At 42.9% G+C, this 25,033-nt stretch overlaps 1 protein-coding gene across 4 annotated transcripts in view; it reads right to left on the minus strand.

The window, feature by feature from the left end:
- dachs (unconventional myosin-IXb-like dachs) overlaps nucleotides 1–25,033 on the minus strand; it is a 663,425-nt gene that overhangs the window by 207,706 nt on the left and 430,686 nt on the right. The window contains exon 2 of one of the 4 annotated variants that reach the window (XM_070085319.1): nucleotides 13,442–13,483. The exons of the other annotated variants lie outside the window; for them this stretch is intronic. Within the exon in view, the coding sequence (XP_069941420.1) occupies nucleotides 13,442–13,483 (42 nt within the window). The remainder of the gene's footprint in view (nucleotides 1–13,441; nucleotides 13,484–25,033) is intronic. 4 annotated transcript variants of the gene reach the window in all.

Genomic DNA, 25,033 nt, shown 5'->3' on the forward strand with positions numbered 1-25,033 from the left:
TCTGCTGCCCACAATATTGCTCTGCTGCCCACAATATTGCTCTGCTGCCCACAATATTGCTCTGCTGCCCACAACATTACTCTGCTGCCCACAATATTACTCTGCTGCCCACAATATTGCTCTTCTGCCCACAATATTACTCTGCTGCCCACAATATTGCTCTGCTGCCCACAATATTACTCTGCTGCCCACAATATTACTCTGCTGCCCACAATATTACTCTGCTGCCCACAATATTACTCTGCTGCCCACAATATTGCTCTGCTGCCCACAACATTACTCTGCTGCCCACAATATTACTCTGCTGCCCACAATATTACTCTGCTGCCCACAATATTACTCTGCTGCCCACAATATTACTCTGCTGCCCACAATATTGCTCTGCTGCCCACAATATTACTCTGCTGCCCACAATATTACTCTGCTGCCCACAATATTACTCTGCTGCCCACAATATTACTCTGCTGCCCACAATATTACTCTGCTGCCCACAATATTACTCTGCTGCCCACAATATTACTCTGCTGCCCACAATATTGCTCTGCTGCCCACAATATTACTCTGCTGCCCACAATATTACTCTGCTGCCCACAATATTACTCTGCTGCCCACAATATTACTCTGCTGCCCACAATATTACTCTGCTGCCCACAAGTGTTCTCTGCTGCCCACAATATTACTCTGCTGCCCACAATATTACTCTGCTGCCCACAATATTGCTCTGCTGCCCACAATATTACTCTGCTGCCCACAATATTACTCTGCTGCCCACAATATTGCTCTGCTGCCCACAATATTACTCTGCTGCCCACAATATTACTCTGCTGCCCACAACATTACTCTGCTGCCCACAATATTGCTCTGCTGCCCACAATATTGCTCTGCTGCCCACAATATTACTCTGCTGCCCACAATATTACTCTGCTGCCCACAATATTGCTCTGCTGCCCACAATATTGCTCTGCTGCCCACAACATTACTCTGCTGCCCACAATATTACTCTGCTGCCCACAATATTACTCTGCTGCCCACAATATTACTCTGCTGCCCACAATATTACTCTGCTGCCCACAATATTACTCTGCTGCCCACAACATTACTCTGCTCCCCACAATATTACTCTGCTGCCCACAATATTACTCTGCTGCCCACAATATTACTCTGCTGCCCACAATATTACTCTGCTGCCCACAATATTACTCTGCTGCCCACAATATTACTCTGCTGCCCACAATATTACTCTGCTGCCCACAATATTACTCTGCTGCCCACAATATTACTCTGCTGCCCACAATATTACTCTGCTGCCCACAACATTACTCTGCTGCCCACAATATTACTCTGCTGCCCACAATATTACTCTGCTGCCCACAATATTGCTCTGCTGCCCACAATATTACTCTGCTGCCCACAATATTACTCTGCTGCCCACAATATTGCTCTGCTGCCCACAATATTACTCTGCTGCCCACAATATTACTCTGCTGCCCACAATATTACTCTGCTGCCCACAACATTACTCTGCTGCCCACAATATTACTCTGCTGCCCACAATATTGCTCTGCTGCCCACAATATTGCTCTGCTGCCCACAATATTACTCTGCTGCCCACAATATTACTCTGCTGCCCACAATATTACTCTGCTGCCCACAATATTGCTCTGCTGCCCACAATATTACTCTGCTGCCCACAATATTGCTCTGCTGCCCACAATATTACTCTGCTGCCCACAATATTACTCTGCTGCCCACAATATTACTCTGCTGCCCACAATATTACTCTGCTGCCCACAATATTACTCTGCTGCCCACAATATTACTCTGCTGCCCACAATATTACTCTGCTGCCCACAACATTACTCTGCTGCCCACAACATTACTCTGCTGCCCACAATATTACTCTGCTGCCCACAATATTACTCTGCTGCCCACAATATTACTCTGCTGCCCACAATATTACTCTGCTGCCCACAATATTACTCTGCTGCCCACAATATTACTCTGCTGCCCACAATATTACTCTGCTGCCCACAATATTACTCTGCTGCCCACAATATTACTCTGCTGCCCACAATATTACTCTGCTGCCCACAATATTACTCTGCTGCCCACAATATTACTCTGCTGCCCACAATATTACTCTGCTGCCCACAATATTACTCTGCTATTACTCTGCTGCCCACAATATTACTCTGCTGCCCACAACAATATTACTCTGCTGCCCCACATTATATTACTCTGCTGCCCACAATATTACTCTGCTGCCCACAATATTACTCTGCTGCCCACAACATTACTCTGCTGCCCACAACATTACTCTGCTGCCCACAATATTACTCTGCTGCCCACAATATTACTCTGCTGCCCACAATATTACTCTGCTGCCCACAACATTACTCTGCTGCCCACAATATTACTCTGCTGCCCACAACATTACTCTGCTGCCCACAATATTACTCTGCTGCCCACAACATTACTCTGCTGCCCACAATATTACTCTGCTGCCCACAACATTACTCTGCTGCCCACAACATTACTCTGCTGCCCACAATATTACTCTGCTGCCCACAATATTACTCTGCTGCCCACAACATTACTCTGCTGCCCACAATATTACTCTGCTGCCCACAACATTACTCTGCTGCCCACAATATTACTCTGCTGCCCACAATATTGCTCTGCTGCCCACAACATTACTCTGCTGCCCACAATATTACTCTGCTGCCCACAATATTACTCTGCTGCCCACAACATTACTCTGCTGCCCACAATATTACTCTGCTGCCCACAATATTACTCTGCTGCCCACAATATTGCTCTGCTGCCCACAATATTACTCTGCTGCCCACAATATTACTCTGCTGCCCACAATATTACTCTGCTGCCCACAATATTACTCTGCTGCCCACAATATTACTCTGCTGCCCACAATATTACTCTGCTGCCCACAATATTACTCTGCTGCCCACAACATTACTCTGCTGCCCACAATATTACTCTGCTGCCCACAACATTACTCTGCTGCCCACAACATTACTCTGCTGCCCACAATATTACTCTGCTGCCCACAATATTACTCTGCTGCCCACAATATTACTCTGCTGCCCACAATATTACTCTGCTGCCCACAACATTACTCTGCTGCCCACAATATTACTCTGCTGCCCACAATATTACTCTGCTGCCCACAACATTACTCTGCTGCCCACAACATTACTCTGCTGCCCACAATATTACTCTGCTGCCCACAATATTACTCTGCTGCCCACAACATTACTCTGCTGCCCACAATATTACTCTGCTGCCCACAACATTACTCTGCTGCCCAGATTTTAGAATGAAATGTGCTTGATTTTTGAATGAAATGTGCTTGATTTTTGAATGAAATGTGCTTGATTTTAAATAATTATTTTCCCTCAGTTTTTACACAGGAAGACACTAACAATATTCCAGTAATTAATTTTTACAGTGGGCTAGAAGAAGATAAATTATGTAACATCACAGTCACTAGTGAGATGGTTGTGAAGCAGATAGACAGACTGAAGCAAAATAAGTCGCCGGGTCCTGATGAGGTTTTTTCAAGGGTTCTTAAGGAATGCAAAATGGAACTCTGTGAACCATTAACTAATATTTTTAATTTATCTCTTCAAACAGGTGTAGTGTCTGATATGTGGAAGATGGCTAATGTAATTCCTATTTTTAAAACAGGGGACAAGTCGTTACCGTCAAATTATCGCCCAATAAGCCTGACCTCAATTGTAGGCAAATTACTAGAGTCAATTATAGCTGAGATTATAAGAAGCCATCTCGATAAGCATAGCTTGATTAATGATACTCAGCATGGATTCACAAGAGGCCGGTCTTGTCTAACTAATTTATTAACTTTCTTCAGTAAAGCTTTTGAGGCTGTTGACCACAATAAAGAATTTGATATTATTTACTTAGATTTTAGTAAGGCTTTTGATAGAGTTCCGCACCATAGACTGTTAAAGAAAGTGGCAGCTCATGGCATTGGGGGAAAAGTGCTCTCGTGGATCGAGTCATGGCTCACTGACAGGAAGCAGAGAGTGTCCATAAATGGGGTTAAGTCCGAGTGGGGATCTGTAACAAGTGGCGTTCCACAGGGATCAGTCTTGGGCCCGTTGTTGTTTATAATATATATCAATGATCTTGATGAGGGAATTACTAGTGATATGAGCAAATTCGCCGATGACACAAAGATAGGTAGGATAATTGATTCAAACGTAGATGTTATGGAACTTCAGGAGGATTTAAACAAACTCCATTCTTGGTCAGAAAAGTGGCAGATGCAGTTCAATGTAGATAAATGCAAGGTTCTGAAGCTTGGGAGTGCCCATAATCCTAGTACTTATAAGTTAAATGATGTAGAACTTAGCCATACAGATTGCGAAAAGGACTTGGGGGTTATGGTGAGCAGCAACCTTAAACCAAGACAGCAATGCCTAAGCGTACGTAATAAGGCAAATAGATTACTGGGATTTATATCAAGAAGTGTAAGCAACAGAAGTCCAGAGGTCATACTGCAGCTTTATACATCATTAGTAAGGCCTCACCTAGATTATGCAGCTCAGTTCTGGTCTCCGTATTACAAAATGGACATAAATTCGTTAGAAAATATTCAGCGTAGGATGACTAAATTAATACATAGCATTAGAAATCTTCCTTATGAAGAAAGATTGAAGACTCTTAAGTTACATTCACTTGTTAGACGAAGAATGAGGGGAGACCTGATCGAAGTGTATAAGTGGAAGATAGGTATTAATAAAGGGGATATTAATAAGGTCTTGAGGATGTCTCTCCAAGAGAGAACCCGCAGTAATGGATTTAAATTAGATAAGTTTAGATTTAGAAAGGACATAGGAAAGTATTGGTTTGGAAATAGGGTAGTTGATGAGTGGAACAGTCTACCTAGTTGGGTTATTGAGGCTGGGACTTTGGGTAGTTTCAAATCTAGGTTGGATAAGTACATGAGTGGGAGGGGTTGGATTTGAGTGGGACTTTCACATCAGAGCTTATTTCTTGTGTGGCATTGAAAATTGGGCAAATGTTTTGTTAGTGGGATGAATTGTAAAGGACCTGCCTAGTATGGGCCAGCAGGCCTCCTGCAGTGTTCCTCCTTTCTTATGTTCTTATGTTCTTATGTTCAATATTACTCTGCTGCCCACAATATTACTCTGCTGCCCACAACATTACTCTGCTGCCCACAATATTACTCTGCTGCCCACAATATTACTCTGCTGCCCACAATATTGCTCTGCTGCCCACAATATTACTCTGCTGCCCACAATATTACTCTGCTGCCCACAATATTACTCTGCTGCCCACAATATTACTCTGCTGCCCACAATATTACTCTGCTGCCCACAATATTACTCTGCTGCCCACAATATTACTCTGCTGCCCACAACATTACTCTGCTGCCCACAATATTACTCTGCTGCCCACAACATTACTCTGCTGCCCACAACATTACTCTGCTGCCCACAACATTACTCTGCTGCCCACAATATTACTCTGCTGCCCACAATATTACTCTGCTGCCCACAATATTACTCTGCTGCCCACAATATTACTCTGCTGCCCACAACATTACTCTGCTGCCCACAATATTACTCTGCTGCCCACAACATTACTCTGCTGCCCACAATATTACTCTGCTGCCCACAACATTACTCTGCTGCCCACAATATTACTCTGCTGCCCACATTACTTCCTACTTCCCACCTCAAGCAAAGTAAGTAATAACGACTGAATGTTCAGAATGAGTTACACCTGTGTGTGTTTCCTGGTGATGAGATCCTGACAGTAGACTTGACAACCAGGCAGGGATAAACAGTTCAGTGATAACTAATAAGACAGGTACACAGACTGGAAGGAGGGAAACACCTCTGCAAGTCACTCCAACACCCCTATAACTCACTCCCACACCTCTGCAACTGACTCCAACACCTCTACAACTCACTCTCATACTACAACCATTTCCACATTAGTACAACTTACTCCCACACTCCTACAACTCACTCCCACACCTCTACAGTGCACTTCCACATTCCTACAGCTCACTCCCACACCTCTACAAAGCACTCCCACACCCTACGACTCACTCCTTCACCTCTACAACTCACTCCTACACCTCTACTACTCACTCCTACACCTCTACAACTCACTCCTACACCTCTACAACTCACTCCTACACCTCTACTACTCACTCCTACACCTCTACAACTCACTCCTACACCTCTACTACTCACTCCTACACCTCTACTACTCACTCCTACACCTCTACGACTCACTCCTACACCTCTACTACTCACTCCTACACCTCTACTACTCACTCCTACACCTCTACGACTCACTCCTACACCTCTACTACTCACTCCTACACCTCTACTACTCACTCCTACACCTCTACTACTCACTCCTACACCTCTACTACTCACTCCTACACCTCTACGACTCACTCCTACACCTCTACGACTCACTCCTACACCTCTACGACTCATTCACATATTTTCAACACATTCCCACACTCCTGCAACTCTCTCCCACAATTCATCCCCACACTTGTACAACACACTCCCAATACTACAACACACTCACAAGCCACTAGAACTCAGACTGAGCCTGTAAGATTCACTCCCACTCGCCCACAATTCACTCCCACACACCCACAATTCACTCCCACACACTCAGTCTCACAACGCACTTCTCTGACACAAAGTTTACCTAGTAACGACCAGTGAAGGGGCTGGGCCAGGAGCTACAAATCGACCTTTGCAATCACAAACTATACTCTCCTCGGGTCAGGAATGTTAACTAACTGGATTTCTAGTAGATATCTCTCTAACTACTAAACAGTCAAGTGTAAACTACAGTGAATACAGATTATTATTATTATTATTATTATTATTATTATTATTATTATTATTATTATTATTATAATGGGGAAGCGTTAAACCCTTAGGTTATACAGCGCCTGTGGGGAGGGGGAGGGGATGGAAGGTATACAGGCTTAATTTAGGGAACTGGAGCACTGATCCAATTCCGTAGATCAAGAGCCCGCCACCAGCGTCAAGGAACCTCCCCTGAGGGACGCGGATACAGACACAAGTTGTTAGATGTGACCTGCTAGTTCATCCTCTTAATAACAGAGAGAAGGTCATTGTTACGAAGACAGTCAAAAGGGTGACTGTTTATAGAATCTTTAACACTGACTGACCGACTCAGGACTTCTGTGAGGTTACGTGTTCTGTTTGGGAGTCAAATTTTTTTTATTGCCTTCGTTGTAAATTTTGTTTATTGGTTTCGTTGTCTGAAATAATTGGTTAATTTTAACTGAAAATAGAGGGTTTAACCTAATTAAAATTAACCTTCCCACATCCCGGGCTGTGGTTCGTGCGTTGGACCACGTGCGGCCAGCAGTAACAGCCTAGTTAATCAAGCCCTGATCCACAGGGAGGCCTGGTCATAGACCGGGCCGCGGGGGTGTTGATCCCCGGAATACCCTCCAGGTAGACTCCAGGTAGACTCCAGGTAGACTCCAGGTAGACTCCAGGTAGACTCCAGGTAGACTCCAGGTAGACTCCAGGTAGACTCCAGGTAGACTCCAGGTAGACTCCAGGTAGACTCCAGGTAGACTCCAGGTAGACTCCAGGTAGACTCCAGGTAGACTCCAGGTAGACTCGACTCCAGGTAGACTACAGGTAGACTCTACGTAGACTCCAGGTAGACTCCAGGTAGACTCTACGTAGACTCCACGTAGACTCCACGTAGACTCCAGCTCCAGGTAGACTCCAGGTAGACTCCTGGTAGACTCCAGGTAGACTCCAGGTAGACTCCAGGTAGACTCCAGGTAGACTCCAGTAGACTCCAGACTCCAGGTAGACTCCAGGTAGACTCCAGGTAGACTCCAGGTAGACTCCAGGTAGACTCCAGGTAGACTCCAGGTAGACTCCAGGTAGGCTCCAGGTAGACTCCAGGTAGACTCCAGGTAGACTCCAGGTAGACTCCAGGTAGACTCCAGGTAGACTCCAGGTAGACTCCCAAGCCTAAACTAACCTAGTCTAAATTAATCTAACCTAACCTAGTCTAAGTTAACCTAACCTAAGATAGTTTATTCAGGTACAGGTACACACAAATACAGTTAGATAAATTATCATACATAGAAGCATATATGTAGATTATATGTAGATTATATATGTAGATTATATATGTAAATTATATATGTAGATTACCCATCAAGATAACCAAAAAAAAAGTAAGACATAGCTAATTATTTCCACTGGGAACCTTGCTAAATCTAACCTCCCCAAACCTAACATAACCAAGTCTAAATTAACCTAATCTAACAAAATCTAACCTAACCTAACCCAGTCTAAATGAATCTAACTAAATCTAACGATCACAGACCTAACCTATCCTAGTGTAAATTAACCTAACTAAATCTAACCTTCCCAAACTTAACCTAACGTAAGTAGAGAAATTGTCTGGTAATGTTTCGTAACTCACTCGAAGAGATGACAAAACACACAGTAATAATACACTCTCCACACTGCAAAAACGTTCTAATTTCCACATTTTTATTACCAACTTTACTTATGTCTGGTTACCGTTGACTGGTACCTTTACACTGCCTACATTAACAAACTGAACACACACGCAGTGTACTCCAGTAGTGCGTCTTACACCAGGGACAAGATATCCATGAAGACACACACACACACACACACACTCAAAATGCAAGGAGGCAGTGGAAAGGTTTATCCCCAAGGGCAACAGAAACAATGGGAAGACCAGAACGAGCCCCTGGTTTACCCGACGGTGTAAGGAGGCAAAAACAAAGTGCAATAGAGAATGGAAAAAGTACAGAAGGCAGAGAACACACGAAAATAGGGAGATCAGTCGCAGAGCCAGGAACGAGTATGCACAGGTAAGGAGGGAGGCCCAGCGACAGTATGAAAATGACACAGCATCGAAAATCAAGACTGACCCGAAACTGTTGTATAGCCACATCGGAAGAAAGACAACAGTCAAAGACCAGGTGATCAGATTGAGGACAGAAGGTGGAGAACTCACAAGAAATGATCAGGAGGTATGTGAGGAGCTAAACAGGAGATTTAAGTAAGTTTTTACAGTAGAGACAGGAAGGGCTGTGGGAAGACAGCACAGAAGGGGACATCAAGAGGGAATATACCAACAAGTGCTGGATGAATACGAACAACCGAGGAGGAGGTGCAGAAGCTGCTAAGCGACCTTGATACCTCAAAGGCGATGAGACCGGACAACATCTCCCCGTGGGTCCTAAGAGAAGGAGCAGAGATGTTGTGCGTGCCCCTAACCACAATCTTCAACACATCCTTGAAACTGGGCAACTACCTGAGAAATGGAAGACAGCAAATGTAGTCCCCATATTTAAGAAAGGAAACAGAAATGAGGCACTAAACTACAGACCTGTGTCTCTGACATGTATTGTGTGCAAAGTCATGGAGAAGATTATCAGGAGGAGAGTGGTGGGACACCTGGAACGGAACAAGATTATAAATGAAAACCAGCATGGGTTCATGGAAGGCAAATCCTCTGTCACAAACCTCCTGGAGTTTTATGACAAGGTAACAGAAGTAAGACACGAGAGAGACGGGTGGGTTGATTGCGTCTTCCTAGACTGCAGGAAGGCCTTTGACACAGTTCCCCACAAGAGATTAGTGCAGAAGCTGGAGGATCAGGTGCATATAACAGGGAGGGCACTGCAATGGATCAGGGAATACCTGACATGGAGGCAGCAACGAGTCATGGTACGTGAAGAGGTATCGCAGTGGGCGCCTGTGACGAGCGGGGTCCCACAGGGGTCAGTTCTAGGACCAGTGCTATTTTTGATATATGCGAACGACATGATGGAAGGAATAGACTCTGAAGTGTCCCTATTTGCAGATGATGTGAAGTTGATGAGAAAAATTAAATCGGATGACGATGAGGCAGGACTGCAAAGAGACCTGGACAGGCTGGACATGTGGTCCAGAAACTGGCTTCTCGAATTCAATCCTGCCAAATGCAAAGTCATGAAGATTGGGAAGGGGCAAAGAAGACCGCAGACAGAGTATAGGCTAGGTGGACAAAGACTACAGACCTCACTCAGGGAGAAAGACCTTGGGGTGACCATAACACCGACCACGTCACCGGAGGCACACATCAACCAAATAACTGCTGCAGCATACGGGCGCCTGGCAAACCTGAGAATAGCGTTCCGATACCTTAATAAGGAATCGTTCAAGACACTGTACACTGTGTATGTTAGGCCCATACTGGAGTATGCAGCACCAGTCTGGAACCCACACCTGGTCAAGCACGTCAAGAAGTTAGAGAAAGTACAAAGGTTTGCAACAAGGCTAGTCCCAGAGCTCAAGGGAATGTCGAACGAGGAAAGGTTAAGGGAAATCGGACTGACGACACTGGAGGACAGAAGGGTCAGGGGAGACATGATAACGACATACAAGATACTGCGGGGAATAGACAAGGTGGACAGAGATAGGATGTTCCAGAGAGGAGACACAGAAACAAGGGGTCACAACTGGAAGCTGAAGACTCAGACGAGTCACAGGGACGTTAGGAAGTATTTCTTCAGTCATAGAGTCGTCAGGAAGTGGAATAGCCTAGCAAGTGAAGTAGTGGAGGCAGGAACTATGCATAGTTTTAAGAAGAGGTATGACAAAGCTCAGGAAGCAGAGAGGGAGAGGACCTAGTAGCGATCAGTGAAGAGGCGGGGCCAGGAGTTGAGTCTCGACTCCTGCAACCACAATTAGGTGAGTACAATTAGGTGAGTACACACACACACACACACACACACAAAATGCTGTACACCCCAAAGTCTGTACAAGTTGAGCAAACTATGTACATTCCAAACAGAATATAGAGCAAACACCTTCATGTGCACATCAGTGTAGACATGCCACGGAGTATACTCCCCCCCCCACCAACCCCACCCCAGATCTCAGCCCCACACCCATATCCACCCCCACACATACATCACAGAACATTGGTGATACAGCTCACAGGAGAGGTAAAAAAAAAAAACGCATTATACTCCATAGGCAGATACGCTACACATGACTGTCATCCACCGACGACACTGCAAAACTCCAGGCGGACATCAACCAAATCTTTAGATGGGTCGCAGGAAACAATATGAAGTTCAATGAAGAGAAATTTCATTTACTCCGATATGGAAAACTTCAGGAGTATAAAACAAATTCCAACCACACAACAGAGAGAAAAACTAATGTCAAGGACCTGGGAGTGATAATGTAAGAGGAACTCACTTTCAAAGAAATATAATAGGATGGATAATGAGAACCTTCAAAACTAGGGACGCCAAGCCCATGATGATTCACTTTAAATCGCTTGTTCTCTCTAGGCTGGAATACTGCTGTACACTAACTCCCCTTTCAAGACAGGCGAGACTGCTGACCTGGAGAATGTACAGAGAACCTTCACGTCACACACAAGTACCATAAAGCACTTAAATTACTGGGAACGGTTGAAGTTCCTTGATTTGTATTCCCTGGAACGCAGGCGAGAGAAATACATGATAATATACACTTGGAAAATCCTAGAAGGATTAGTACCAAATATACACACGAAAATCACTCCCTACGAAAGTAAAAGACTCGGCAGGAGATGCAACATTCCTCCAATGAAAAGCAGAGACGCCATGAGTACAACATAATAAGTGTCAGGGGCCCAAGAATATTCAATTGCCTCCCTGGTTGTCTTCAAGGAGCTGGACGGCCACTTATTCACCACGACGCCTGGTCAAAGACCGGGCCGCGGGGGCGTTGATCCCGAAACCCTCCCCATGTACACTCCAGGTATGTACACACTGCACATGTACACACAATACACATGTACACACTACACATGTACACACTACACATGTACACACTACACATGTACACACTACATATGTACACACTTTACATATTCACACTGCACATGTGCACACATTACAAGTACACACACGCACTACATATGTGCACACATTACACGTGCACACACGCTACACATGTACACAATACACATGTACACACTGCACATGTACACACTACACATGTACACACTATACATGTGCACACGAGATATATACACACTACACATGTACACAATACACATGTACACACTGCACATGTACACACTACACATGTACACAATACACATGTACACACTGCACATGTACACACTACACATGTACACAATACACATGTACACACTGCACATGTACACACTGTACATATACACGCTACACATGTACACACTACAAATGTACACACTACACATGTACACATTACATATGTACACACTGTGCATGTGCACAGTATACATGTTGGTTTAGAAAGACACGTAAGCAAACACTAACATATTTATTAGAAAACGTTTCGGTCCTGGGACCTTGATCACTTCTAACATACAGAGGTAGAAAGACATTATATATACAGGCGGAGAGTGAGGTGTGAGTGACACATGGTGACCTGAAGAATGTCATGTTGGGATGAGGACGGGTAGACGATGAGATCATGTGACTCCTGTGTTGTTGGGTTGGTGCTGCTTATCATGTATGCCAATGTTTTTGAAATTTTGTAGTTTGCGGTGTTACGTTCTATAGTGTCGGTGACGGTGATTAGTGAGGCTTCTAGGCACCGTCGGCGTCTGAGGTCTGGTTCGGTGAGAACGAGTTGTGCCTCATTCCAGTTCATCAAATGCCCCGTGGAGTCTCTGTGGAGGACACAGGCGTACCTTACATCGTCTCTGTTAGAGGCATTTCGATGCTCATTCAGGCGGACTGCAAGATCTCTGCCTGAATGAGCATCGAAATGCCTCTAACAGAGACGATGTAAGGTACGCCTGTGTCCTCCACAGAGACTCCACGGGGCATTTGATGAACTGGAATGAGGCACAACTCATTCTCACCCAACCAGACCTCAGATGCCGACGGTGTCTAGAAGCCTCACTAATCACCGTCACCGACACTATAGAACGTAACACCGCAAACTACAAAATTTCAAAAACATTGGCATACATGATAAGCAGCACCAACCCAACAACACAGGAGTCACATGATCTCATCGTCTACCCGTCCTCATCCCAACATGACATTCTTCAGGTCACCATGTGTCACTCACACCTCACTCTCCGCCTGTATATAATGTCTTTCTCCCTCTGTATGTTAGAAGTGATCAAGGTCCCAGGACCGAAACGTTTTCTAATAAATGTCAGTGTTTGCTTACGTGTCTTTCTAAACCAATTTGTCGGTATTTATTACCAAAGTTTATACCACAGTATACATGTACAACACATGTACACACTATACATGTACACACTACACATGTACACACTGTACAGGCACACACTGTACATTTACACACTACTGTACCTGCAGTTGGTGTGTACAGTCGCAGGCAGCTCATCAACGTACCTGTAAAACACGAACATTATTGGTATAAACTCGTCCTCATCATAGGCAGAGGTTGTTTTGATAAGGACCTGCCTCGCATGGGCCAGTAGGCCTTCAACAGTGTTCCTCCATTCTTATGTTCTTATGACATTCCTCATGTCTTTCTACCTCTGTATGTTAGAAGTGATCAAGGTCCCAGGACCGAAACGTTTTCTAATAAATATGTTATAGTGTTTGCTTACGTGTCTTTCTAAACCAACGAACATTATTGTTTATCTTTACTAACAATTATAATAAAACACATAAATACATTAAAAATATATGGAAGATTAAATACTTCAAAGAGAAGAAACAAGGCAGAAGCTTATATTTGGGAGAGCTTCTTGCTCTGTGTAAAGCTTCATAAATTCAAGACTTAATTGAGCTCCGTGAAGAACTTCGTCACGAATTAACAAGGTTCTAGGAGGAATGTCGCAAAACATGACTTAACAAGGCTCTATGTAAAGTTTTGTTAAGTCATGCTATGGCGTGACAAAGCTCCAACACGGTGATTCTTTATTTCTTTTCATTACTATTGTTGGCAGCATGATACCTGCATCCACACCAAACCTTGAAGATGGAACACCACCATCATAGCTCTGCTGCTGTAACTACAAATACTGAAGATATGACACTACCAACACAACTCTGCTGCTGTAACTACAAATACTGAAGATATGACACTACCAACACAACTCTGCTGTTGTAACTACAAACACTGAAGACATGACACTGCCAACACAACTCTGCTGCTGTAACTACAAACACTGAAGATATGACACTGCCAACACAACTCTGCTGTTGTAACTACGAACACTGAAGATATGACACTGCCAACACAACTCTGCTGTTGTAACTACAAACACTGAAGATATGACACTGCCAACACAACTCTGCTGCTGTTACAAATACTGAAGACTGGACACTATCAAGACAACTCTGCTGCTGTAACAAATACTGAAGACTGGACACTATCAAGACAACTCTGCTGCTGTAACAAATACTGAAGACTGGACACTATCAAGACAACTCTGCTGCTGTTACAAATACTGAAGACATGACACTGCCAACACAACTCTGCTGCTGTAACTACAAACACTGAAGATATGACACTGCCAACACAACTCTGCTGTTGTAACTACTGATAATTAATCACAGGTGTTCTGCTCTGTTATATTTACAAAGCACTAGAACTGTTTTTATTCGTTTATGTCATGATCAACTTGCTACAGTCGTGATCAACTAATTCTCATTTTTACATTAATCATAAAAATTATCCCGTAATCAATATCCACAATTTGCTCTTTGTCATCGGCAGAAAGTGTCAGCAAACGAAAGAGAAAATTTCCCCACTATTTATGCAGAAAAAATATGCTAGGGAAAAAGTGGCAGTACTCTTAGATAAGGCCTCCTTTCCACTCTATTTACAAGCCATTCAAACCATCCTACCGCGTTAAGGTGACCCAGAGTCAGTTAGGGAGGTCGGAGAGGGAGTTGGCGACGTTAATCACAGTAAGTTAAACAGGTCACTAAAAACGCACATAAATTATTAGAAAAAACGAGTAAGTTGAGGTGCTTCAGCTCCCTGGGTGCCCTGGTGATGGACCAGGTGCTTCAGCTCCCTCTTGGCCCTGGTGATGGACCAAGGATTTCAGAGAAAAAATGGCAAGAGCTCCGTGGAACCTTGAAAACATGGAGAGAATAAGAGGCAAACAATTACAATAGATGTAAAATTCTTGGTTTGAAAGGAAAATACAGAGAAAAGAGGGAAAAATGTCCTCATGGGAAAATATCACTGGCAGGATCCCACAAGGATCAATGCTGGTTCCGAAGTTTTTTCATTTATGACAACAGTTGCTCCAAAGAAATAAATAACTAAGTAAACATGCTTAACCAGGATGTGTAAATGCTACGTAAAATTATTTTTTTTTTTTTTTTATTATCACACCGGCCGACTCCCACCAAGGCAGGGTGGCCCGAAAAAGAAAAACTTTCACCATCATTCACTCCATCACTGTCTTGCCAGAAGGGTGCTTTACACTACAGTTTTTAAACTGCAACATTAACACCCCTCCTTCAGAGTGCAGGCACTGTACTTCCCATCTCCAGGACTCAAGTCCGGCCTGCCGGTTTCCCTGAATCCCTTCATAAATGTTACTTTGCTCACACTCCAACAGCACGTCAAGTATTAAAAACCATTTGTCTCCATTCACTCCTATCAAACACGCTCACGCATGCCTGCTGGAAGTCCAAGCCCCTCGCACACAAAACCTCCTTTACCCCCTCCCTCCAACCCTTCCTAGGCCGACCCCTACCCCGCCTTCCTTCCACTACAGACTGATACACTCTTGAAGTCATTCTGTTTCGCTCCATTCTCTCTACATGTCCGAACCACCTCAACAACCCTTCCTCAGCCCTCTGGACAACAGTTTTGGTAATCCCGCACCTCCTCCTAACTTCCAAACTACGAATTCTCTGCATTATATTCACACCACACATTGCCCTCAGACATGACATCTCCACTGCCTCCAGCCTTCTCCTCGCTGCAACATTCATCACCCACGCTTCACACCCATATAAGAGCGTTGGTAAAACTATACTCTCATACATTCCCCTCTTTGCCTCCAAGGACAAAGTTCTTTGTCTCCACAGACTCCTAAGTGCACCACTCACTCTTTTTCCCTCATCAATTCTATGATTCACCTCATCTTTCATAGACCCATCCGCTGACACGTCCACTCCCAAATATCTGAATACGTTCACCTCCTCCATACTCTCTCCCTCCAATCTGATATTCAATCTTTCATCACCTAATCTTTTTGTTATCCTCATAACCTTACTCTTTCCTGTATTCACCTTTAATTTTCTTCTTTTGCACACCCTACCAAATTCATCCACCAATCTCTGCAACTTCTCTTCAGAATCTCCCAAGAGCACAGTGTCATCAGCAAAGAGCAGCTGTGACAACTCCCACTTTGTGTGTGATTCTTTATCTTTTAACTCCACGCCTCTTGCCAAGACCCTCGCATTTACTTCTCTTACAACCCCATCTATAAATATATTAAACAACCACGGTGACATCACACATCCTTGTCTAAGGCCTACTTTTACTGGGAAAAAATTTCCCTCTTTCCTACATACTCTAACTTGAGCCTCACTATCCTCGTAAAAACTCTTCACTGCTTTCAGTAACCTACCTCCTACACCATACACTTGCAACATCTGCCACATTGCCCCCCTATCCACCCTGTCATACGCCTTTTCCAAATCCATAAATGCCACAAAGACCTCTTTAGCCTTATCTAAATACTGTTCACTTATATGTTTCACTGTAAACACCTGGTCCACACACCCCCTACCTTTCCTAAAGCCTCCTTGTTCATCTGCTATCCTATTCTCCGTCTTACTCTTAATTCTTTCAATTATAACTCTACCATACACTTTACCAGGTACACTCAACAGACTTATCCCCCTATAATTTTTGCACTCTCTTTTATCCCCTTTGCCTTTATACAAAGGAACTATGCATGCTCTCTGCCAATCCCTAGGTACCTTACCCTCTTCCATACATTTATTAAATAATTGCACCAACCACTCCAAAACTATATCCCCACCTGCTTTTAACATTTCTATCTTTATCCCATCAATCCCGGCTGCCTTACCCCCTTTCATTTTACCTACTGCCTCACGAACTTCCCCCACACTCACAACTGGCTCTTCCTCACTCCTACAAGATGTTATTCCTCCTTGCCCTATACACGAAATCACAGCTTCCCTATCTTCATCAACATTTAACAATTCCTCAAAATATTCCTTCCATCTTCCCAATACCTCTAACTCTCCATTTAATAACTCTCCTCTCCTATTTTTAACTGACAAATCCATTTGTTCTCTAGGCTTTCTTAACTTGTTAATCTCACTCCAAAACTTTTTCTTATTTTCAACAAAATTTGTTGATAACATCTCACCCACTCTCTCATTTGCTCTCTTTTTACATTGCTTCACCACTCTCTTAACTTCTCTCTTTTTCTCCATATACTCTTCCCTCCTTGCATCACTTCTACTTTGTAAAAACTTCTCATATGCTAACTTTTTCTCCCTTACTACTCTCTTTACATCATCATTCCACCAATCGCTCCTCTTCCCTCCTGCACCCACTTTCCTGTAACCACAAACTTCTGCTGAACACTCTAACACTACATTTTTAAACCTACCCCATACCTCTTCGACCCCATTGCCTATGCTCTCATTAGCCCATCTATCCTCCAATAGCTGTTTATATCTTACCCTAACTGCCTCCTCTTTTAGTTTATAAACCTTCACCTCTCTCTTCCCTGATGCTTCTATTCTCCTTGTATCCCATCTACCTTTTACTCTCAGTGTAGCTACAACTAGAAAGTGATCTGATATATCTGTGGCCCCTCTATAAACATGTACATCCTGAAGTCTACTCAACAGTCTTTTATCTACCAATACATAATCCAACAAACTACTGTCATTTCGCCCTACATCATATCGTGTATACTTATTTATCCTCTTTTTCTTAAAATATGTATTACCTATAACTAAACCCCTTTCTATACAAAGTTCAATCAAAGGGCTCCCATTATCATTTACACCTGGCACCCCAAACTTACCTACCACACCCTCTCTAAAAGTTTCTCCTACTTTAGCATTCAAGTCCCCTACCACAATTACTCTCTCACTTGGTTCAAAGGCTCCTATACATTCACTTAACATCTCCCAAAATCTCTCTCTCTCCTCTGCATTCCTCTCTTCTCCAGGTGCATACACGCTTATTATGACCCACTTCTCGCATCCAACCTTTACTTTAATCCACATAATTCTTGAATTTACACATTCATATTCTCTTTTCTCCTTCCATAACTGATCATTTAACATTACTGCTACCCCTTCCTTTGCTCTAACTCTCTCAGATACTCCAGATTTAATCCCATTTATTTCCCCCCACTGAAACTCTCCTACCCCCTTCAGCTTTGTTTCGCTTAGGGCCAGGACATCCAACTTCTTTTCATTCATAACATCAGCAATCATCTGTTTCTTGTCATCCGCACTACATCCACGCACATTTAAGCAACCCAGTTTTATAAAGTTTTTCTTCTTCTCTTTTTTAGTAATTGTATACAGGAGAAGGGGTTACTAGCCCATTGCTCCCGGCATTTTAGTCGCCTCATACGACACGCATGGCTTACGGAGGAAAGATTCTTTTCCACTTCCCCATGGACAATAGAAGAAATAAAAGAGAACAAGAGCTATTTAGAAAAAGGAGAAAAACCTAGATGTATGTATATATATATATGCATGTGCGTGTCTGTGAAGTGTGACCAAAGTGTAAGTAGGAGTAGCAAGATATCCCTGTTATCTTAGCGTGTTTATGAGACAGAAAAAGAAACCAGCAATCCTACCATCATGCAAAACAGTTACAGGTTTTTGTTTCACAGTCATCTGGCAGGACGGTAGTACTTCCCTGGGTGGTTGCTGTCTACCAACCTACTACCAAAATAAATAATAATAATAATACTATCTTTATTTACTACAAGTACATGTACAAGGTATACAACCCATAGCTGACATCAGTGACATACTACTATATAGAAAGCCCCTTATTATGCAGAGCATTTCGGGCAAATTAGCTCCTTGTCCCAGGATGCGACCTACACCAGTCGATTAACTCCCAGGTACCCATTTTACTGACGGGTTAACATAGACAACAGGTGTAAAGAAACACGCCCAATGTTTCTACCCTCACTAGGAATCGAAGGCAAATTCTCGCAGTGTGAAAAGAGAGCTTCAGCAATCAGGCCAAGAGGCACCGTTAACTGACTGCTAATTCCAGCGACAGGATGTTACTAAACTGAGCAAAATTTATAAACATTTGAATGCTGGAATTTAACATAGATAAGTGTACTATAACGTGAACATAGAATGTGTGATAAAGTAATGACAATATCGTGGAAAATTCAAGTTCTGGATTTCGTGTTATCATTTGTGAGAACATCTGACTGACTTCATCCCTTAACACTGATAGTTTTCAACACTGATAGCTTTCAACACTGATAGCTTTCAACACTGATAGCCTGTTAATACAACTTTCATGTGCTTGTGTATTTACTGATACAGGTCTCGATAAGATAACATAATACCAATCTCATCTTGGCTACAAAACTGGTGCCTCTGAGTAGACAAAAGTTGCAGAGAGAAGACTGTGTACTGTTCATCACGGCTGTAGTAACCGCAAACTCCTGCGCCACTCTGGCCGACTTAAACCACACCCTAACATACTGCATTGTTAGAATGTTTGGCTTACAATACATGGGATTTGGATTAGATTCCCAGGCAGGTGGGAGCGAAACATATGCACAACTTTCGTAATGCCTGTGGCCCCTGTTTACCTAGCAGTAAATAGGTACCTGGGTGTAAGTCGACTGTTGTGGGTCGCATTCTAAGCAAAGGGGACAGTGTACCTACTTTAGAGAGGGCTGGGCTTTGAAAAAAGCTAAGGTACGATAACATCTCTTTATCTACGAATTGATTTGGGATATATATATATATATATATATATATATATATATATATATATATATATATATATATATATATATATATATATATATATATATATATATATATATATATATATATATATATATATATATATATATATATATATATATATATATATATATATATCGTGCCGAATATGTATAACAAGAACAATTTATTTTAGCCTAACCCAACTAAATATATTTTAGATTTGTTTACAATAATTTAATACTAAACAAACACAGTGAAATATATTTTTTTCGTTAGGTTCAGAATGATTTTGGCGAAATTATTACATATATATATATATTTATTTATTTATTTATTGGCTTAAATGACAACACTCTCCTTGCCGAATAAGGCAAATGAAAATTTGTCTGTGCAATAATTTCGCGAAAATCATTCTGAACCAAACGAAAAAAAATATATTTCATTGTGTTTATTTATTGTTAAATTATTGTTAACTTATCTAAAATATATTTAGTTGGATTTGGCTAAACTAAATTGCGCTCGTTAAAATAAGGTTAGGTAAGTTTTGTAAGGTTCTTTTGGTACAAAATTATTAATTTTTACATCAACACAAATGAAAAAAAATATATATTTAAATATATAAGAGAAAATTTTAGAAAGTGTTTAATTTTAAATGAGTTCTTGCAAATTTACCAGTTTTACCTATTCGGTACACATATATATATAGGACAGAGTAAGATGATGAGAATAACAAAAAAAAAAAAAAAATAGGTGGCGAAAGATTGGATATCAGATTAGAGGGAGAGAGTATGGAGGAGGTGAATGTATTCAGATATTTAGGAGTGGACGTGTCAGCAGATGGGTCTATGAAATATGAGGTGAATCATAGAATTGATGAGGGGAAAAAGGTGAGTGGCGCACTGAGGAGTCTGTGGAGACAAAGAACTTTGTCCATGAGGGGAATGTATGGGAGTATAGTTATATCAACACTCTTGTATGGGTGTGAAGCATGGGTGATGAATGTTGCAACGAGGAGAAGGCTGGAGGCAGTGCAGATGTTCGGACATGTAGAGAGGAAGAAACAAAATAGAATGACTTCGAGAGTGTATTAGTCAGTAGTGGAGGGAAGGCGGGGTAGGGGTCGGCCTAGGAAAGATTGGAGGGAGGAAGTAAAAGAGGTTTTGTGTGCGAGGGGCTTGGACTTCCACCAAGCATGCGTGAGCGTGTTATGAGCGAATGGAGACAAGTGGTTTTTAGGCCTTGACGTGCTGTTGGAGCGTGAGCAAGGTAACATTTATGAAGGGATTCAGGGAAACCGGCAGGCCGGACTTGAGTCCTGGAGATGGACAGTACAGTGTCTGCACTCTGAAGGAGGGGTGTTAATGTTGCAGTTTTATAACTGTAGTGTAAGCGTGCCTCTGGCAAGACAGTGATGAAGTGAATGATGATGGAAGTTTTTCTTTTTCGGGCCACCCTGCCTTGGTGGGAGAAGGCCGATGTGTTAATAAAAAAAAATAATATATAGTACGTACATACATACATACACATTGATTGAGATCCCACTGAGGATGGAATTCGCACCCATGCCATGACCTGGCCTTTAGCAAGCATCTGAGTACTAGTGTGACTAGTACTCAAGTCGAACCAAAACGTCGTCGTAAAGTTTCCATCACCGTTTGTTTCTTCTATGTGCGAGGTATTTGTGTACTGGAAGGTGAAGAGTTTTAGTCTATTATTTGTAAGATAAACTCGCTGTTATTCGATCCTTAGCATGTAAGCAAAACACGGTGTTGTGTGTACTTGTTAGAGAGGCGGTGGAGCATCCTAGCAGCATCCCTTCTCATCATCTGGCCACAAACAAAAGTCAGGAGATATCTTGGTGACAACATCAGTACTTGTGGCTTAATTAATGCAGTAGTTGCTCGACACCAACACTAGCGGATCCTCCTCACCAGGGTATTGTAGACAAACAATTTACAACAATTCTCAACAACTTTCATTTATGCTTAAAGTTATAATAAAAACTCGGCGGACTAGTTAGTGAATGACTGTGACGCCGCCGCCGCAGCAGCAGCAGCAGCAGCAGCAACGTTGGAAAGCATTCCAAATCCCCTTGCCCAGTCCGGACACTGATGTCCCAATAAAGAAAATGAAGCGTATGACAAGTACACCCGTTAATACTGTTAATGGTGTGTGTGTGTGTTAGTTACCATTTTGTCCTAGGCACATGTCGATTAGACACTAGGCCTGTTGTATATATGTTTGTGTGTGTGTGTGTGTGTGTGTGTGTGTGTGTGTGTGTGTGTGTTCACAGTAATCATAGCTGTTATTTAGTACAATTCAGATCACAGCAGTGACGTACCGAGTCACAACTTTTTAACAGAGGCAAATACCAGGGCTGAGTCTGGACGGTCAGTATACGAGGTAGTCAAACCACAGCCAAGAGCTTGGCCGCGACGCAAAACTAGTTGGTCAAACTGGATGAGCTTGCTTATAATTAGGCTGAAAATCTCTAAGAATGTCTCGCGCAGCGGGTGAGTGAGCTGAGGCAGCGGGTGAGTGAGCTGAGACAGCGGGTGAGTAAGGTGAGGCAGCTGTTGGGATGGTGGCATTTTTGTCCGCCAGGAGAAATTACGAGAATCTCTCCTGGTGCCGCGAGAGGCACCAGGGAGGATTGTGACCCAGACTTCCTCTGTTTTTTTTTTTTTTTTTATTCGCCGGTATTCTCCCGGCCCGGGTCTTTTCCAAGTAATGGTGACCCGGCCTTGGCTCCCTATCTCGGGAGTGTCTCGAGACTTAAGTCTCCCATGGGAGGAGGTACAAATACCCCCTCATCTTTGGGACCAACTGTCCCCAAGCCTAGCCACATTCCCCGCCCTCACGGGGCTCGTAGGAAGAAGCTAGGCATCTGGTCTGCCATCTGCCCCGCCCCAAAGGGGTCCGTGGGGATGGCAGTCTTATGAGCTGCAGATGGTCGCAAGCTCAGGCTCTCTCCGCTGGTGTTGATGTCGTCAAGAAGTACACTGAAGGAGATTCAACTTACCCCAACAATTTATTGAGTTATTCTAGATTAAATCTACATAACGTTTATTTAATATCTCTTACATACATGCATACTTACCTATTTAAACCATAAATACTAGTAAATCTTATTTAGAGAAAAGTTGAACCAAATACTTGGTTGCAAGTTCTTGAAGAGTAGATGGGAGTAAATGGGAAAGGCAGATTAGGCAGTAAATAGGCAACACAGAGAAACAAAGGAAAACCGTAATATTAGGCTAACTTCTGAAAAGGAAGTTTCTGTCTAGATTCAAGAATATCGTGTATAATCTAGATGTTTGAGGAGAGGATTATTAAATCCGAAGGCTTTCTCCTCACCCTCAGCTCCTTCCGCTCTCTGCTAGCATACAAGCAGGAGGAAAGTATGTCAAACCATGCCATAGGTGTCCCGTAGCTCGATTTCTAGCGGACTCAACTCACACACTGAGATCCAGGGGTCGATCCCCGGTACGGCTGGAAACATTTGGACGTGTTTCCTTAAGACATCTGCTGTCCATGTTTACCTGGGCGTTAGTCGACTGGTGTGGGTCGCATCCTGGGACAAAAGTGACTTAATTTGCCCGAAATACTCTGCCTAACAAGGGGCCTTCTATATAGTAGTATGTAATTGATGTCAGCTAGGACTGTATACCTTGTACATATACTTGTAGAAATGAAGATTATTATTGTTATTATTATTATTATCATCATCGTCATCATCATCATTATATTGTACTGGAAAAGCCGCATCGAGTTTCCAGGAGAGTTAGAAGCGGAAGATGGAGAACATGGACTAAAAAACACCCCTGTTTTTTTTGTTAGTACCACAAGTGCTGGTTCACACCACTGTTACCCACAGAGCTGTGTGTACCAGTGGTTTCAATTCTATTTTCAACTAGATCTACTTGTGGATAGCGTAGTGCAGGTTGACGACCATCACTACTAGGACCACCACACTACCTCTCCTTTTACATCTAATAATATCATTATCATGATCACCTTGAGTGGCTCATTGTTAGCTGCTTTTCCTAATGTATATGATGGACAGGCGTCAGGAATTCGGTGATTTCACTTGGCTCCATGTAAACGAAAAAGGCAGAGAATGTTCGTTTGTTTCGTGACTGTAGTCAATTTGTTAGGTCTTCAGTTCTCTCTCTCTCTCTCTCTCTCTCTGTATGTGGCATTATATACCGGGGAAATTCTTTTCAGTTTCTGTTTCGTCACCTGCCGTCTTTCCGCTTTATTCTTAGGAATTTCCTGTCTGTTCTTCTGATTATCTATCTTCTGTTCTTTTTATTTTTTCTTTCCTTGGTGGAGGCGACTTTTGTCTCCTCCGTTGAAGAAAGAACAGTCATTCTTCGGTCCATGGCTTCATGTTCGCCTGGTAAGAGAGAGAGATGGATGGATGGATGGCAACGGGCTTATTTTCTCTGGATGTCTAGACGAGCTTCGTCTTAGGAAGAATACTGAGCGGACAGCAGTGATCCGGGTCGATGTCTGCGGTGCTTCATGGAAGCGGTTGAACAATTTCACTGAGCTCATCTGTGGTCTGCCGGTGAAGGGCCGGTGCCAGAGAGGCGTCTAAATGAGTTTACTTTCTCCGCCTCCTGGTCAACCTTCTCCACCTCGTCAACCGGCCTGTCTGTGACACTGGTGCACCCTTGACACTCCTGCTACCTTGACAGCAGCTCATCACCTTGTGGAGAACGTGAACAACTGACCCTCATTTACCTAGGTTATTCACACATGTATGATAATCGTACTTACGTGTACTGTTATGCAATAAGATAACAGTAAACAGGTGATATTACAATATGCATAACAACCACTGTGAAAAAATAGTGAACTTCCAAGCACTTTCGTGATTTATCACATTATCAGTGAACTGTGAAAATAACAGAACAGGAGAAGGTATAAACCTTTGTAATAGATACTGACAAGTTGTTTAGAAAAACACAT

This window comes from Cherax quadricarinatus, chromosome 15, assembly GCF_038502225.1.
Source record: "Cherax quadricarinatus isolate ZL_2023a chromosome 15, ASM3850222v1, whole genome shotgun sequence".
Taxonomy (NCBI): Eukaryota; Metazoa; Arthropoda; class Malacostraca; order Decapoda; family Parastacidae; genus Cherax; species Cherax quadricarinatus.